This window comes from Thermobia domestica, chromosome 11 (genome assembly GCF_964235325.1).
Source record: "Thermobia domestica chromosome 11, izTheDome1.hap1.1, whole genome shotgun sequence".
Classification (NCBI taxonomy): Eukaryota; Metazoa; Arthropoda; class Insecta; order Zygentoma; family Lepismatidae; genus Thermobia; species Thermobia domestica.
Window position 1 is genome coordinate 6,936,341 of NC_137464.1, and position 15,858 is coordinate 6,952,198.

At 36.4% G+C, this 15,858-nt stretch overlaps 1 protein-coding gene across 2 annotated transcripts in view; it reads left to right on the plus strand.

Moving 5' to 3' along the window:
- The first annotated feature begins 285 nt into the window (after window positions 1-285).
- Window positions 286-15,858, plus strand: part of sip3 (septin interacting protein 3) — a 50,871-nt gene continuing 35,298 nt past the window's right edge. Inside the window, exons 1-5 of one of the 2 annotated variants that reach the window (XM_081729976.1) lie at window positions 286-601; window positions 4,786-4,878; window positions 8,026-8,178; window positions 11,949-11,997; window positions 14,260-14,490. In XM_081729976.1, coding sequence (XP_081586102.1) covers window positions 473-601; window positions 4,786-4,878; window positions 8,026-8,178; window positions 11,949-11,997; window positions 14,260-14,490 — 655 coding nt within the window. In that variant the 5' untranslated portion in view covers window positions 286-472. The remainder of the gene's footprint in view (window positions 602-4,785; window positions 4,879-8,025; window positions 8,179-11,948; window positions 11,998-14,259; window positions 14,491-15,858) is intronic. The other variant, XM_081729975.1, reaches the window with a different exon arrangement.

A 15,858-nucleotide genomic window follows, 5' to 3' on the forward strand; every position in this document is an offset into this window, starting at 1 on the left:
ATTGCATTACTAGCATAATTTTGCGAAAACTGGCACAGAATGATCCCAGTGGATAAAGAATTCGGATAGCATGTATTTTGTTGATATCTTAATGGGGAACTTAATATCAATATTTTTGCGTTGTTTTACATCAGCAAAATTTTGAGAAACCTCATACGGAATGTGGCACTTAGACAATGTAGTATACAACCTCCAATATGACTGCTTTCTTCTTATTCGTAGGACTTCTATATTTTCCTCATTAATAAGTCATCCATACTGTCATCTATCGGCAAAATTATAAATTATCTGTACTTTTTCACTGTCAGTTCCACCTAGCAGAATGATATAAATACTTGCAGCAGTGTGTACTCCACTGGTTTTTTGGTGAGAAAAAAAGTGATAGTGCGATGGACGTAGTGAGATGTGAAAATTATTACATATATGTGCAAATCTAGTATCGAAATACGAAAGTATATTTTAAATCGTCGAAATGCGTGCGGCTGGATTCACATTTGTTAGTTTGTTATTAACAACAGCAGTCATCGGAAATGCCTACTATCAGAAGAAGCAATTTTATCCGTCTGTTGTATACATTACAAAGTCAAATCCGAGTATGGCGGTACGTATTACATTATAATTTATATATGGGTATGGAAAAGAAGTACATGTTAAACATTTTTATATATTTAATAATTACAATCTGTAAAGTAGTTATATTGATCTTAAGAAACTTAAATTACACGTAAACGTACCTTGTTGGTCCACGTAATCGTTGAGTGCACAGTTGACGCAACCTTTAAATATTTTATTATTATTGAATATATTACGACTTTTAAAAAGAAATAATAAGGTTATAGACGCAACTTATGTCTGGATTTTAGCTTATTTTCTTAAAAGCATTATAAAGCTCGAACTTTCTAGTGAAAGGTATTACACGGAAAATTTAATATTCTTCCATTAAAATTACGTTTTTAATTTATATTCGAAGTTAATTTAAATGCAGTGACACAGTTGAGCAGTTTCTAGACTATTCGCTACTATTGTTTATCTTTTTGAATGGAATGACAAAATTAAGTTCATTCCAACTACTTGACTTCGAGGATTTTATTCACTTTGCTTTGCTTTGCTTAGGATCAAAGTGCAAAGGTACAATGACGAGAATCCTATCCATTTTCCTGGATTAGTATGTTATCAGCCAGACAAATTGAAAAGGTCATCAGGGCGAGGTAAAGGATTCCAAATTGACCTTACAGAATGGAAGGTGTATTTTTATTTCTTTTTAAAAATTGTTAAACACTAAGTAAAAACAATAAATGAATACAGCAAAACTTAGTCTTTGGCGAAATCTAACAGACTTCCAAAAAATTCCTTGACAAATACTGTAGTTTTCGGCTAAACTGTCACAAATGGCGGCCCCAGATAAGACCCAAATGAATCTGTTTTCGGTAAATATTTAGCAGACGGGGTCCAGAAGTACATAAACAATACAAAATTTACGGGAGAAATGGAAGTGCAAGTACGTAGGCTTAACATAACCTAATGATATTAACCTGAATTAACCTAATATTAATAGAAATAAGCGAAGTTCTGTCATTTTTTCGAAAATTATGCTGGACTCCTGCACTAATATAATCTAACATAAACTAACTCAACCTAACCGAAATTAACCTAAACTGACCTGAACTAACCTAATATGAATAGAAACTACGGAGATTGTAACACTTTTTAGAAAAAATAACTGGACCCCTTCTGCTAAATTGTCCCTGTTTTCAGCGTTGTATTACAACTTACCTGTTCTTACTTTCATATACCTTACCTACAATTACCCCTGTTTCATTTCTGGCCTTCACTAAATAACAAATATTCCTTATTTTCAAACTCCTTTTGCTCTTTCCTACATCCATATTCATCAATATAGTATTACTGCGCAAAATTAGTACCTTGGAACTGTTAAGTGTTGCCAACTACACACTACTCATTAATGACTAAAACAATAGAGCCGATTAAACATTGTTTTCCTAACTTTGCAATCGCTGTGCTACGCAAAATTTTCCTCTTGCTTCCCAAATTTACTTCATGAAGAATCAAATATATCGATGTTAGTCACTTCAAAACTCAGTGTTCTTTGTCGAAAATTGATCGCAAAGTTTGTGTTACGATCACGCTAATCGATGTATAATCGATTCCTTTGATTTTCCCACTGCGATTTAGGATATAGCTTCGAAATTACACTAAAAATCCGTGAATGATATCGTTCCTGTACGTGCTTTTTCTTATTCACATCTTCCTTCACCACCTCTTTATTAGGGTAGTGTTCTGGCCATTAACTTCCAAGAACAAATCGTGGGAATCTATGCTTCTTTGTCTCCAGTCACAAATACAGAAAATCTGCCTCTCATATGGGAATACGAAAAAGTTAAGAAAAGTAACAAAACGGTATTTTGCGAGGCCAAAATACGCAGGTAAATTTATCCTTATAATCATAGGTAGAGACACGATTTTTTGCTGGCACGCGAAATGTATCAGTTTTGTATGAAAATGTTGTGTACATAAAATATGTAATTTTTCACTATTTCTTAGGCCATATAACGCTCGCGATTAAACGCGAAATTCTGTTGAATTAGCGAAATTTGCAACAAATCTCCGTATTCCACGAAATTTATGCAAAAGTGACAATTTTTCGGTGCTTTTACGATTTATTCATTACCATTATTTGGCAATTATAGCAATGTGATCAAAATTCCAATTTTTGAGAGCGTAGACCACCATGAATTTTTGAAATTTTACATGGAATTACAAAATGAGTTCCAAACGGTATCTATTGGTGAAGTGGATAGCGTGGAAAGAGTGTTGCGGGATATGTTAAATGAACATTCAGAAATCACTGGAAAATGTCTCCAACTAATGTACACTCATGTCCAAAATGATTGTCGCATATCTATAACTGTCTTCTTGTAAGAATATAATTTGATAATGATTTTGCAGGGTACTTTTAATACTGATAGTATATGTATAATCGGGAAATGTATATTTGTGGTAAATTTCACAGGAAAAGAATTATAAATACGAAAATTAGAATGAATAAAACAAAATACTAGTAAATGGACAATAAAAGTTTTATTTTCGTTTTATTGTTCTTATTTACTGCTCTTTTGACATGAAATTTGGCACGTACATGTCTATGCCGATTATAAACATACTAACATTATAAGAAATACCGGGCGAATTCGTTATCAAATTATATTCCTACAACATATTTATAGACATGCGGCAATAATTTTGGACATGAATGTACATATCACTTTCGGGTGTTGATGTGGAGAGGGCTCTCTCTTCTTACAATGACATACTTACCGACAAAAGAATGAGTTTAACACCAGAAAACATTGAAACAATGCTTAAGTGTTAATTGCATAAGTAAACTATGAACACTAAAGTTATTTTTTTCTATTAATGTTCTCTGTGTGTGCGTGTGTTTTTAATGGTACTTTTATTCAATGAGAATGCTTAGTGTTATTTTTTAAAAAATCAAATATTGTTTAATATAGTCATGCCATGATGATTGATAAGTGAGTTGAGTTGATTTTGAGTTTTACGTCCCGTTCAGCATCTAGGCTATATGAGACGTAGGCCTACTCATTGACGTGGAATACAAAGCACATGAGCTCCTGCCAGGAATCGAACCTGGGTCTCTCACGCCAAAGGCGCGTACGCTAACCGCTTAGCCACGAAGGAGCTCTGATTAATGAGTGAAAATTAAGGTGAAATAAAAGGCAACTACTTGTAATTGCCTAGAAAAAATAGCGTTCGAACATTTAATTTTTATTCAGCGATTTTATTCCGATTTACGCTTAGTTTTATAACGAAATTAAGAATTCTTATTTACCACAAAATCGTGTCTCTAATCATAGGGTAAACATTGCTTCAATGTGGCCAACTTCCAAGATATATAGTTGACCAGCTTACAGAGTAACAAGTAACGAATGTCTTATGGGAAAATGCAGGTTCAAGACGAACCAGCCCAGATGAGCAGGTGGATGACTTAGAGAAGTGGCCAGGTTGACAGGTTTTACTGTAGTATTATTCTTGGCCTGATTAGAAAGTGCTCTAAAATGTATTTCTTTGTCTTGTAAGTTTCAATTTTGCTTTCATTTTGTTCGTTTTCCTAGATGTATTACTCCATTATATTTTTCATGTACAATATATTCATAATTTATGTAGTTAGGACATTTGTTTCATGCACTACGATATATGCCGCCTGAAAGTAGTACGTACTATCTCTCTACCATTTTTGCAATATTATTAATGTTTACGTTAATTTCGGTACAGATTTACAGTAGAGGTTCATATATAAATTTATAATGTACATAAGCCTCACTCTTACTACCTTCAATAGTGATGTTTTATGGGTTGGTTCAGTCACTCCTTCGGTGCAGGATCATTTTAGGAGTGTTAAGTCGGTCTAGCTATAAATACAGCATTTTCCTGGTAAATACTTTGTAAAAAATGGTATATATATCTTTACAATGATGCAACTCACTCATTCTGTATAGATTTATAATATGTGTGCAAACAATGCTACAAAAACAACAAATGCAAAAAATACGCATTAGTCTGTGCTAGGTGAACATTACAGGCAAGATTTCTATGTTCCCGTTCATGGTGGGTCGAAGAAGGGACCTACCGTTTAGAAACTCATCCAATCTATGTTACTTATTGTATTATTTTAGTTGACATGGTTATGTATAAAATCATTATCTGGTTGTATTGTATGCCTTATATGTATTTTTCGATTCATTTCAGGTGATATATCTTCAGGCCTTTATTCTTGTGATGTTGACAGGAAAATTAATGAGGAAAGTATTTTTCGGCCAACTTAGGGCCGCAGAATTCGAGGTGAGTTTTCGAAGATAGGTATCTTTTTTAAAACTTAAATTCAATATCTTAAGCCGTCTTCATGGAAAACTAACCTAATTAAAAGAAACCTCTCTTTTAAAAATCAATATTTTCACAAGAGTACAGATTTAAAAAAAAAAAAAAAAAAAAAAAACTTTGATCCTTGAACTTCTGTAATATGTTTAGAGTTTTGGACAGTTTAACTTCTTTTATTATTATTTTTTTAAACACTTCAACGCTAAATATATCATTTTCGCTATATGACCTTCGTAGATACTTTTGCTATAATCGTGTATAGTATCTCGCTACTTGTGTTGTCGGTATTCCAGCTCTCTTGAAGATGAGAGAATGTATTGGGGAACGATATATGCTGTAAAGATTGTTCTTCCATGATCTTGTTGCCGAAAAACTCAGAACACAAAAATTCAATCTCATTTGTTTCTCATCTTTGTGTATGTATTAAAAACTGTTTCTACTACCGCAGAGAAACAAAGAAAAAAGAAAATATTTTTATCAGGTAGGCATTGAACCTTTTGTGAGTCAGATCGTAAATGGTGTAGCAATGGTAGGTGTTTCAAAACAACACTGACAACGTTTGGGAGGTGATTCCTGACACCAAGATAAGACAAAAGGTATAGACCAATCTGAGTGCACAAATGCTTCCTTTCGGAGTTATAGGCTGCCGAAAACATGAAAAAATTAACCTTACAGGTCCATATGCCCGTAACCAAACTCCCTTTATAAAAATTGTAGCGGAAGTACCACAGGATTCTGAAACGGATATTTGGATAGCTCACATACTAGTTCCTGAGTGAAGTCTTAACCCGACTACGGTAGGTCCCATAGTTTTGGAGCTTTGGACTTGTAAAGTTAATTTTTTCATGCTTTCGGCCGCCTATAACTTCGAAAGGAAGCACTTGGGCACCCATGTTGGTATATACTTTTTGTCTTATCTTGGGGTCAGGAATCACCTCCCTAACGTTGTCGGTGTTCTTCTGAAACACCCTTGTTATAGTTCATTATTACTATTATTAATAATATTATTATTATTATTTAGTTGTATTTATAGATGCATGTGTAAGTCATCAGTAGATGAGTCCTACTCTAAAATAGAGTTAATCTCTTGTGAGCGCTGATAGACTTCGAAGTTTGACAGAATACATTTTCAGGCTCTGTTGTCCTTAAGAGCTAATTTTATTTAAATCCTTAGACGGTGTTTAGATATTGAAATTGCTTAACGAAGAAAATGACTTTTAACTTGGTTAATGTTCAGAGATTAAAATCAATGCGTATGCTGGGGCTTCTTTACCGATTTACTGAACTACGCACTGTGGCATCATTAACAACATTCTATAAAACTCTAATAGCACCCAAGATCGAATACTGCTCTTCCATATGGGCCATGGCCGCACCTACACATCTCTCTACATTTGAGCCTGTTCTCAATTTCTTTACTGCAATAGTACGTTTTCGTGTACCCGCACTTCGAATATTACCTAAGGAGGAAATTTTGCGATATCGTAAGATCCAGATGCCGGGAGTACGCAGAAATAACTCTCATTTGAAGTTTCTTCATAAGATAGTTAATGGGAACCTAAGATCAGAAACCGTACTTCAATAACTATCCTTATGTGACCTTCCCGCAAAACCCGGAATACCGACCTATTCCATCTTGCACGCCCTAGGTTGACAATTATACAGAGGTCTCTTTTTCACCGAGGGGGGCATCGGTGGCTGTGGTAGAGCGTTCACCTCTAGTGCTTGGGATCCCGGGTTCGATCCCAGCCCTCGCCAAGTGAACTTTGTGGTGGACAAACACCGTGTGCGTGGGTTTCCCCGGGGTTCCCCCGTTTCCTCCCACTTTCTTTATTCCACCATTTCATTCATTACTCATCATCACCGTCTCCTTTAGCCTAACCGACATAAGCGTGGGACGTAAAACTCAAAAATTTCATTTCATTTTCTTTTTCACCGAGTACCGAACTATTATAATAATCTAACTAGTGAGGTGGACACTTTTTCGAGCTACCCGGTGTTTGAAAGAGCAATAAAACGCATGCTGGCCAAATAATATTACTTGTTCACTCTTTGTTGATATTATTGATGTTACTGTTGTTGGTATTTATTTTTATTGTTTTTTATCCTTTTTCTTTTATCCTGCTTGTTAGCATTTCCCTGTGTAAAATGACACAATTACGCTGTATCTGGGAATTTGTTCAATAACTAAAAATAAAATAAAAAAATAAAATATGGTTATATGTCATAATTTTATTGTGGGTACAACATAATTCCTGCAGTAAACTAAGTTAAGTTGTACCGGGTATCCATAGATGTTTACCCTGATAACAAAACAATTGGATACAGTAAATGGAACATACACATATGCACTCTTCTCATTAAACTTTGAACCATACATAAACATTTAATGCAGTTAATACACTTCAACACGTGCACCCCTGATAAAACGCAAAATATCCAGCCGGTATTCAATCTCTTGCCACACATTCTGCAACTTGTCTGCTGTGATTGTGTCAGTGGCATCTCTGATGCGTTGTTGCAAGGTCACAATATCAGGAACTGCTGTTTCGTACACAATATCTTTCACATTCCCCTAAAGAAAGAACTCTAAAGGGATAATGTCAGGTGACCTCGGGGGGGGGGGGGGAGCATGGAATTGGGCCATTTCTGCCAATCCACCGGTTGGGGAAGGTTTAATTAAGAAATTGCGAACTTCATGAGCCCCATCTTATTTATTAACTTAATATCGTGTGCTTTCTTTCCATAATGGGACCTAAACTTTCGCTGCACAGTGATCGGTGATTTGGTTTCTGCAAGCCACACACAACACATTGAACTTTCTTCTGAGGGGAAGCCATTTTTACGATATAGGTCACACAACGCTCCTTGTGGCAAAAGTGTTGAATGCGACACAACTATACAGAATCTTCATGGGTTCCAAGTAGAACTGTAATAAAAAAAACACAACGTTAGAATCATAAATATAATTGTTATATAATCCTGAAATCAGGGTAAAAATTTATGGTCATGGTGTATAATAGATGGTTTCTTATATGGTAAATGGTAGTGTATTGTTACGAAATATTCATGATCATTGCAGTTCTGATGGCATGTTTTATATTGTTGCAGCATTTAATGGAGCGCTCGTGGTACGCTGTGACCGAGACCTGTTTAGCTTTCACCGTCTTCAGAGATGATTTTAGTCCAAAATTCGTTGCGCTTTTCACTGTTCTTCTCTTCCTTAAATCTTTTCATTGGCTTGCTGAAGATAGGGTTGATTTCGTAAGTTCAACTTTTATATTATTATTACTATTATAAAATAAGTAAAAGTTCACGTCATATGCATGTGGATCCTGGTTCATTTCCGAGAAGAAATATAGTGAATACCTTGGTTTGAAACCCAGCTTGCATCTGTGGACCCTTCTTTGTGTCGCGGTATGAGATTTCACTTAAGTCGATATTTCTTTCTTTTGCCTTGGTAGTTTTATTTAGCGGGTATAAAGAGTATATTTTCTGCTAGTTAAAAAAAAAAAAAAAAAAAAAAAAAGGACTGCTGGAGAAATTTCTGCAATCAATGTGAAAAAAGACATGTGAAATTCTGGAGATAGCTGCTTTTTTTTTTCCCCAAAGTATTCATTTTTAAGATCGATACACTTTTGCATACCAGGGTGTCTACCGATCGCGAAAGTCATAAAATCTGAAAATGGTCATGAAAGTCGAGAGATTTAGCTTTTGGGTCTTTTTTGTACAAATATAAGTATAAACTGGAAAATTTTGTGCTATAAAACGTCAAAATTCACCACCAAAAATGTCTATGGTTGGCTTTAGAAGCTAACAAATCGCAAACAAAGCACGCTTCTATTGCATGCATGGGATATCGGCCCAGTTCGCACCCGAATTCGCTCTTGAGAATGTTAGTAAATTTTATGGTTTAGGAAAGAAAAGGTCATGAAATTTCATTTTGAAATTTTAGTAGACACCCTGCATACCCTCAAACCAATTTTGGAAACATTTTTCAACTCTAAGGCTGCTACCTCAGAAACTGCTGTTCGGATTACCTCAAAATTTGCTTCAAGCGACACGAATCGCTCACTACTCGTCCTTTTTTTTTTTTTTTTTTTTTCTTACGGGAACAAGAGGAAGTCATTAGCTAATAAATCAGGTGAGTGCTTACAGTGATCTATTAATCCGACATTTTTACTGGAAAAAAAAAAATCAGTCTGGTGTGCTAAGTGAGAACAGATGTGGTGAAGAAGGATGCGACAATTGGTTGGCAGCACTCCTCGAACGAACAACTTTGTTGGTTTGGGTTCGCTTTGAAATACTCAAATGGTAGATTGCTCTTTAGTTTCTGGTTCGTATAAAACCAAGTTTCGTCCCCTATAACGATGTTATACTCCAAATTTGTTTTACTTCGAATTTTTTGGGGTACCCCTTTACACTAAACGACAAGAGTATTCTTGAGCTTCTGTCAAATTATGTTGGATACAATGGCTTGAATGTTTCCGTACGTTCAAGTGACCATGCAAAGACGTATGTATTGCTTTCATGTAAATGTTCAAAGATACCTGAATCTCACGGTATATCACGTGCCGATCTTATTCATTTTACGCACAGCATCAACATTACAGGCAACAACAAACCGATTACGAAATTAATCACTAAGGAATGTGCGACCGCATTGAAATTCGGAAAACCAATGTGCACAGTCCTATTGGATAGTGCTTCATCCCTAGAAGTCATACAAAGTCGCACATTGTAGTCGTCATATTCAGTGTTAAACTACATTTGAAATCATAAAAAAAGCAATGTCCGAAAGTATTCGCGATAAATTTCCATTTCTCACACAATACTACTGTGAAAAATAAACGAATAGGCCTAAACAGACAATCAAGGAGAGTAATTTAAACATAGAAATGTCTGTTCTTCCAAATTTTATAATAGTGAAATCCTAGCGGCACTGTTAGTACTAGTTTGCAGAAACTTTTCCAGCAGCCTTCTTATAACCATTGGGCAGATCTAAAATTTAATATGAAGGCAATGTAAGGCGGGGTCTGATTGAGATGTTAATCATAATCTCACCGTATTGGATTGGACGGGGTCTGATCGCGGAGTGTTATTTTTTGCACCTTTAAACGCACGATTTCTTAAGCGTACAAAGAATGCGTGAAACTAAGTATATTGGTATTATACATAGATGAATCTTGGTATACGTGTATTATTTAATAGTTGCCGAAATTTTAGTTGGGTTAGTCAAATAACTTGTAGATGCTCTAGGATGTATATTTAACATAGGAAAGAAAACTCACCTCGCATCGTGTGCTTTTGTATCTATGTTTACATATTTTCACTTCAAGACAAGATATAGCAAGACAAATCTTCCCAAGAATAAGCTTTAAGTCTTAAAAATGAACGGACATAGTTCATATTTTTAGGTGTTAAATATTTTTTTTAGTGCTTTATGAACTCTTGGGAGTGTTTCGTTAGTACAAGACCAGAAACTACGTAATTTTTCTCAGTGATTTTCTTCCAGTTTGTGGTAGGAGTGTTCATGTTCATGGCCCCAGCGCGGGCTTCTAGTATTAAAGATTAAGTTTCAACAGGAATACAAAAGCACTGGATGCAAGGTGAGTTCCTCTTCTGTGGGTTTGTCAAGGTTAGTAATTGTAATCATGCGACAGTTTAGTACTTTAAGTTATTAAAGTAGTATATTGGTATTTATTAGGGACATAAGTGCGCACATCTTTTAGTACAGATTACACAAAATTACTGATCTTAAATATTAAAATTAATCATTTAGTCTAGCGGTTGACCTTTTTAAAATCCTTGCATCATCACGTGATACACGCAAAGATATCATCTTTAGGAACTTTATTATTGACTTGAAACTGATTTTTCCCCCTACCAGGCTTCTTAGAAAACACGACGAAAATAAAAAAAACATAATGCATTGTCGCTCGCCTTGCATTTGCCGTAGGGATTGTGACGTCATTGTATGTTTGGGTTTGGTACGGTGCCACAACTTTCTAAATGGGGAGGCAAAATTCGTATCTTTTTCTTCTTAACAAAGGGAGAAGAAAGGTTTATGTGGGTTTTTTATGTCATTTAGATCTACAATAAGTAGATAAATATTAGAAAGTGAACCTGTTTAGCATTTTGCTGCTTCGCTCCCCTTTATTTTGAACATTTATTTACGGGTTTTTTCTGCTTCATAAGAGAAGTATTTCTCAGTGCTACATTTTTTTTTAATTGTTTGTATTGTTTTTTATGCGTTGGCGTGTGAGAAAAGGAGAAAGGTTAGGTTTGTAGATTGGGCGGTATTGCGTGGTGTTGTAAGACAATAAGAGAAAAGAATTCATTGGTTCGAGTCTCCGATAGAATATATCTTCAGAGAGTAATGTGTGTGTGTGTATATATATAATATATATAGTATCGAAATGAATTTGGTTCACTCATTGCGTGTTGTATTCTTGCCCGGAGCCGCTCCAGAGGGTGCAAAATTTTTAACAAGAATTTTTTTAAAAGAAAATTTTACTCGAGTCTCCCGAATTTCTTCTTCCGCATAAATCATGCACACATGCACAAGGTGCCACTTGAGAGTATGCTTTATTCTGAAGAGAATAGCGTACGAACCATGACTCTATTGCGATACGATAAATAGTGATGATACAATAGCTACTTAACTAAAAACATCAGCTTCATTTCGTCTTAGGTGCTAGAATCTTCAGTATTGACCCAGCATTATGAGGCAATTGGGAAGCTGTTAGAATTAAAGAGGTGGTAGCGAACTCTAATCTAGGTAGCTAGGAAAAAAAAGGATATTTGGAAGCTAGTGCGCCAATCATCTATCTTCGTTTTGAACATACTTTATTGAGTCGCCATTATCCGTTCGTGGGCTTTAGCACTTTGGAGGTCAGTATTTAAATCATGCTTGTAATTATAATATGTATCATGTAACTTATATTAAAACTTCTAATCAATACTCAAGACCAAAGCATGACTGGTCACGTGTATTTTGTAGTAAAAATTTTAATGTCTTACTTATTTTCCAGATGGAGAGGAGTCCAGTTATTTCATGGCTTTTCCATCTTCGAGTTCTTTGTAAGTATAATTCAGCACCAGAATTAGTAAATATAGTTCTCACATGGGTGTTCGTTGTATAATCATGTTGAGTGTTTAGTTCAGGTTTCAGTGTAAGTGAGCTGAAGTTTGCGTGTAGTTTGTGGTATCAGACGTTCTAACAAAGATTTCTTTCAAGGGTTCCTAGACAACAAAGGCTGAGGGAAGTAGCCCGTAAAAGGGAAAAGACGAAGAATATTCTTTATAAAATTCACTTTAAGTATTTGCGGACATATGAATGTGTTTTGGCTTGTATGTTACATATTCATTTAAAAAAAAAAAAAAAAATGTATGCAGTTATGATAAACGGTTTTGCCTTGTCAGTAAACTCCGAAGTGTATGTGTATGGATTATTATTATTTTTAAGTTGGTACTTAACGTAATTTTTGTATTTTCTGAGGCTACAAGAGTTATAGTCCACTTAGAAATGTTTCAGTATACTTTCAGATGAGTAGAAATACTTCAGAAGAATGTTGATTGTCCTGTTTTTTATGCATATGGTTGAACTCACCCTTTCCAAGTTCAATTTCCGAAATTTTGTCCCAGACAAATGTTGAAACGGCCACTAGTAGTATGTTGCTACTACTTCTGGTTGCAGTGGAGGAATAAAGTCAGAGATAGAATCTATTCTTACAGGGGCCGCGGTGGCTGAGTAGTAGAGCGTTTACCTATGGTCCATGGAGTTCCTACTTTGATCCCAGCTCGCGCCAAGTGAACTTTGTGGTGAACAAACACCGTGTGCGTGGGGTTTTCTCGGATTTCTTCCATTTCGTCCCACTTTCTTCATTCCACCATTTGATTTATTTCTCATCATCACCGTCTCCTTTAGCCTAGCCGGCATAACTGTAGAAGGTAAAACTTCATTTCATTTCATTTTCGGTAATATTTTGTGGTCAAATGAAGCGTGTTTCATATCGAGGGGTTTATTAATTGGCACAGTTGTTATTATTGGGCAGAAGGGGATACGCGGGTGGTTGGTGAAAAAAGCCAGGTCACAATGCGGTGCGGCATGACATCTACGAAAGTTGTGAGTCCATATATCATTCGGGACACAATGAAACTGTACCTTAATATGCTTGAAGATCATATTCACGATATTATATCCACGTGAGACAATCACAAGACCTAATCTTCATACAAAATGGGGCCCCGCCTCATTTCTCATGTCCTGTCCGTGCGTGGCTCGACACTGATTTTCCAGAACGCTCGTTGGAATGGCCAGCCCCCTTGAACGACCAGCAAGGAGTTCTCACGTAACATCTTGCGATTTCTTTCTCTGGACAAAAGAGAAAGTTTATCGCACAATAGCAAATACTCTTGATGAATTAGAGGAGCTAATTCGTTAAGTTTTTGCAAACGTACAGCTGGTGGTGTTCAAGCCGGAAGTGGTAGAAATCATACCCATTTCCGGTTTTAACTTTGATCACTAATAGAGCAAAATCGGTGATTTATAACGAGAAGCGAACTCCCGCAATCGATTAAGCGTCACAAGAATACATTTTTCTGCAACCTTAATCTCTATTAAAACCGGAAGTGATGGAAATCCACTACAACTTCCGGTTTCAATATTGATCTACATAGAACATAAACGATAAGAGAGAGCGCGAAGCGTTTATTTTATCGATTTAGGGTTCTAAGAATATATGTACCATTGTCTCTCTCAACTATTCAAAAAGGAAGAGACATAAAATCAACCACTTCCGGTTTTAATGGTGATCGCTATAGAGTGGAAACGATAATAGTTTGCGAGATGAATGTTTTTGGAATCGATTTAACGTTTTAAGACTAGGAGTACCATATTCTCGCGTAACCCTCTATTCAAGCCGGAAATGGCAGAAATCAACCACTTCCCCTTTTAACATTGATTGCTATACAGTAACAACGGCAATAGGTAGCGAAAAATTGTTTTCTGCAATCAATTAAGTATCCCAAGAATGTACTCCTCCATTCTAATCTCTCTACTAAAACCAGTGGTAGTACAAATTACTACCATTTCCGGTTTTAATATTAATTCAAAAAAATATCTCACGATGCAAACTAAACTTCATCATGTGGTGTCTACATGATATTACTGCTTCTTTAAACAATCTATGGAATAGCAAAAGTGAATACCTGTTGAGTTTATTGATAAAATCTTGCTCTTCAAGCGGCTTAGATTACAATGAAAAAGGTTTGTACTAATTCTTTGTGTGTAATATTCAATATTAAGTTAGCCTCTGATGTCTGCTTTCTTTCTATTTTCAGCTTTACTAAGTGTTCTTGGATTGTTGGATATTCATTTCGTGGGCCATGCGTACCAATCGACAGTGACGAAAGGAGCCTCCGTTCAGCTGGTGTTCGGCTTTGAGTACGCGATTCTTCTCACCATTGTTGTCAACATTTATATCAAGTACATTCTGCACACAATCGACTTGCAGAGCGAGAATCCTTGGGAAAATAAAACCGTCTATTTGCTTTATACTGAACTAGTGATGGGTAAGTAGCCTGCGTTTCTTTTGGGCGAGAGCCTGTATATGACACCATTGATGTTGCATACGTCTAGGCCAAGAGTGCCGAGTCTCTCCACTAGACCCTGCAATTATTGTGGAATTTAAGTGTTCATAATGTATAATAATTCACAACAAAAATAAGTACCGAGAAGAAAGAATATTACACCAATATGTGAGGGGTAGTCAAATAAAAACCGAACACACGCAAAGAAAAAAAATCCACTGGACTGTTTTTTTAATTCAAAAGTAATTGCCAGATGCGGTAATACATTTATTCCAGTGGGAGGCGAGACAATCAATTCCAGTCTTATACAAGGAATTAGGTCGCTGACGGATCCACAACCTCACCCATTCTAGCACTTCTTCGACCGACTCAAACCGACGTGTACGAATGTCTCTCTTCAGGTCGCCAAAAATGTGACAGTCACAAGGGGAAAGATCTGGACTGTACGGAAGATGTTGAAATGTTTCCCAGCCAAAGCTCTGAAGCGTATCCCTCACCAGATTGGCAGTATGGGAACGGGCTTTATCATGCAAAAGAATGAAAGAATGACAGCATTCCAGAGCGCTTTGACTTTATGGCCTGTCTCAGTTTCTGCAAACGGTCGTCATAGCGCTTCGCATTTATTGTGGCCCCACGCTCGAGGAAGTCAACAAGCAGAGGGCCCCTGCAGTCGAAGAAGATCATCACGACTTTACTTGAACTTGTGTGAACAGCTTTGGATTTCTTTGGCAGGGGAGAATTGGAGTGTTTCCATTGTTGGCTTCGCCGTTTGCTCTCGGGGTGAAAATAGTAGCACCACGTTTCGTCCCCCGTGACAATACGGGACGGAAACGTACTCTTCCTCGTTGTACAGCTGCAGATGCATCCGACATAAAGCCATTCTGTCAATATTTTGTCCCTCCACAATTGATGCGGAACCCACTTCGTGCAAATTTTTCGGAAGTACAGGTGTGTTTTTTGATAATGCACGGAACCATGCTAATTCCGACCTGAACACGGATTTTTTTTTCCTCTCTCTGGTTCGTCAGTTTTCCTGGATAAGACCATCAGTCCGCGCAGTCACATCAGGGGTAATGGCTCGATGACTCTGTCTTGGTCGCGAATTGTCTTACAGTGATGTGCGTCCTTCTTGGAATCTCTTATACCGCTCCTGCACACTTGTCAGTGACATACAGTGTTCGCTATACACTAGGGTGTATCGAAAAAAAAAAAACGTTTTTTTTTCTTTCTTCGAAATCTTGTTACCCATAGTTGCCATTTTTAGCCAAATGTGGTTAACAAAACATAGAAAAAATTTCAAATTGGTACCTCAATTTTTTGAGGTGCCGCCATCGACTTGATTTTTTTTTT